This window comes from Indicator indicator, chromosome 4 (genome assembly GCF_027791375.1).
Source record: "Indicator indicator isolate 239-I01 chromosome 4, UM_Iind_1.1, whole genome shotgun sequence".
Taxonomy (NCBI): Eukaryota; Metazoa; Chordata; class Aves; order Piciformes; family Indicatoridae; genus Indicator; species Indicator indicator.
Genome location: NC_072013.1, coordinates 20,411,509 through 20,414,573, shown reverse-complemented (window position 1 = coordinate 20,414,573; position 3,065 = coordinate 20,411,509). Strand labels below are relative to the sequence as shown.

General features: G+C 41.0%; 1 protein-coding gene across 1 annotated transcript; it reads right to left on the bottom strand.

The window, feature by feature from the left end:
* Nucleotides 1–1,615: 1,615 nt before the first annotated feature.
* Nucleotides 1,616–2,761, bottom strand: BDKRB2 (bradykinin receptor B2). The gene has a single exon (XM_054400790.1). It carries the CDS (start codon nt 2,759–2,761, stop codon nt 1,616–1,618), a length of 1,146 nt encoding a protein of 381 aa, XP_054256765.1.
* Nucleotides 2,762–3,065: the final 304 nt, after the last annotated feature.

Genomic DNA, 3,065 nt, shown 5'->3' with positions numbered 1-3,065 from the left:
GGCCACATTCCTCCAGGATACAATATCCTAGATCTCATGTACACACAGCTAAAACCTTCCCCATTTTGGTTCAGAAAAATAACACAGATGATGGTAAAAGCTCTGAGCTTCCTTATTCCAGGTTGAGAAGTTCCTTTTTAGATGTATACCTGTTGGAATTTGTCTATATTTCCCTTGGTGCAGGAAACATTTTCTGTTGTTATAAATAAAAAGCTTATTATGTACACTGGCAAAAATACTTTGGAAACACAGGACAAGCACAGAGCTATTAACTGAGCTATCTCTTGAAGTGACACACACAAAAAAAAAAAAAGGCAGGAAGTGACTTGATGACACTTTTGCCTAAATGCCCAATATTCAAAGAAAACATTTTTCCCAGAGAATAAGTCACTAATATAGCAGTTCTCACATCTGCTCCTCTGTGCCCATGTAAGCTCTTTCACTTGTTTCCTCCATTGCATGAGGCACTTAGTGCCATGGTCTAGTTGATTAGTTAGGGTTGGGTGATCAGCTGAACTTGCTGATCTTGGAGGTCTTTTCCAACCTAGTTGATTCTGTGATTACAAGGGTGGAGAAAGGTGGTCAAGAAGCAGCTCTCCTTTGCACTACCACAGTCTTTTTGCACTGAGGAAAAAAGGTTACTGAAGTATCCACATGTGCCATACAAAGTTGTCAAGCTGGATTCCCAAATACACAACCAGCTAAGAACATCTTCACAGAATGTTAAGTGTTCAAAGGAAACTTGGAAGATCATCCAGTCCAACATCACACAGAGATCTCCAGAGAGGGAGACTCCACAAACCCCCTGGGCAGCCCCTTCCAATGTTCTGTCACCCTTACAGGGAAAAAACTTTTCCTCATATTTCTGTGGAACTTCCTATGCCTCAACATCCACCCAGTGCCCCTTGTGCTTTCATTGATACTGGAAGGTCACAGTAAGGCCTCCTCAGAGCCTTCTCTTCTCCAAACTGAACAATCCCAACTCTCTCATCCTGTCCTCATAGGAGGGGTGCTCCAGCTGTCTTGTCCATCAAGCAGTCAAAACAGTTTTGAATGACAAGTAAAGGAGCAGAAGATGGCCACACCTAAAAATCCAGTTGAATAATAGTCCTACAGGAACTTGACAGAGTGTTGGGCCATCTCATCTAAACTATATTCTTACCCTGAAATGTTGAACTATGTGATCCTTTAGGTCCCTTCCAACCTGGTATTCTATGAAAAAAAAAAAAAACTTTTACGAGAACTTACTCAAATACAAGCCCCTCCTATCAAAAATCTAGTTAAACTATATGGGTACCATAAGTAGTTGTACAATCCTGATAATAGCTTCTATACTGGGGCTCTAATCAGAGAGCTGTAGGCACATGTATGTACACTTTAGAAATGCAAATGCATCAAATATTATTCAGTCATGAAAATGAAAGTATGCTACAAAGTAGGATTCAATCATGGAAAATGCCCAATGACATTAGAAGCAGGTCTTGGTATGGAGTTTCCACCAAGATCAAATTGTTAGTTTCACCAAAATGGTGTTTATTCTGTGAACCAGTAGCACATGGATATTTGTGGATGCTGATATGTTAGAAGGCCTTTTTCCTGTAATGAATGAATTGTGCTATCGTGGTAATTGGAAAATAGACTTTTTCCTTGCATGGTCGCTTGAAATGGATGTTCTTAAAGTGTCCAGCGAGTTTTCCATCTGCACAGATTGTGATCTTCTGTACCTCCTTGGGAACAAGCCCTTGCAGAATTCCACAGCCTTCTTCTGGAAGTGCTTCCCAACAATTACATACAGGACTGGGTTCAGGCAGCTGTTACTATAGGCACAGTATACAGCAATCTGTGTCGCTATGTCATTGATTTCTTCCAGGCACTTTAAAGTAGGTGAAAAGTAACATATTGTGTCAATGAATGTGCAGATCTGGAATGGAAGCCAACAAACAATGAATAGTAAGAGCACAGCAAGGACCAGCATGGTGGCTTTCCTCTCTGTCTGGACTAACTTCATTTTTTGTAGCTCACTGCTGCGTAAGGTTTTGATGATTTGCGTAGTGCAATATGTAATGACACAGAGTGGGATCACAAAGCCCACAGTATTCAGAAAGCAGTTGTTTGCAGGATGCCAGTAGGGGGCTGGGTAAAGAAGAGAACAGGCTGTGATGTTATATTCTTCGAAATACTGCAAATTTCGGAACACAATGGTAGGTGAACATATGAGCAACGCACACGTCCAGACCACAAAGCTATTCCATTTGGCACAGATGGTTCGTCGCATCCGTCCAAGAGACATGGTTTTCACCAAGGCCAGATAGCGATCGATGCTCACTAGTGTCAGGAAATAAATGCTTGAATAAAAGTTCATATGGCTCATTACGTTGACAGCTTTACAGAGGAACAGGCCAAAAGGCCATTGAAAATTATTAGAAATATTAATGGCCCAGAAAGGTAAAGCACAGACTAACATCAGGTCAGCGAGTGCCATGTTTGCTAGGTAAATTTCAGCCACTGTGCAGCGACTTTTGTGGAAACACAGGACGATGAGGACAAAGCAATTTTCTATTGCTCCCAGAACAAATATAAACCAGAGGAATCCAGGCTGAAACTTCTGTAGCCATTTCCACAGATCTGGATTAATACATTCATATTGATTCAGCTGATGCGCTCCTGAATTATTATGGAAATTTTCTGGGCTGACTGTGAGCTCCTGGGTGGTGATGATGTTGTAAAGTTGTGTAACATTTTCAGTTGTGATGGAAACCATTTCTGTGTAGAGGAAAAGAAAAAGGTGACATGAGATTGCTACATCTAGCTTATTGCAAAAGACCAAGTTAAAAAAAAAAAAAGCTGGATCTGCTTTTCCTACTGTCCTAAAAAACATGGCTTTGAACAGGGTTACAGTTCTGTAGGGCACTTTCTCACAGGCAGCCTGCATGCCTGCAGAGAATTTCACAGAATAAATTGCTATGAACTGCGTGGACCAATTTTAAGTGGGTGAAATAGAGGGAATAAAGCAACAGCAGAGATTGTAATCAACAGGTTAACTGGAGAGAAACTGAACTAGAATT

What these genes read in the sequence shown, in the direction of transcription:
- BDKRB2 (XM_054400790.1), bottom strand. Translation starts at nt 2,761, where the DNA reads ATGGTTTCCATCACAACTGAAAATGTTACACAACTTTACAACATCATC.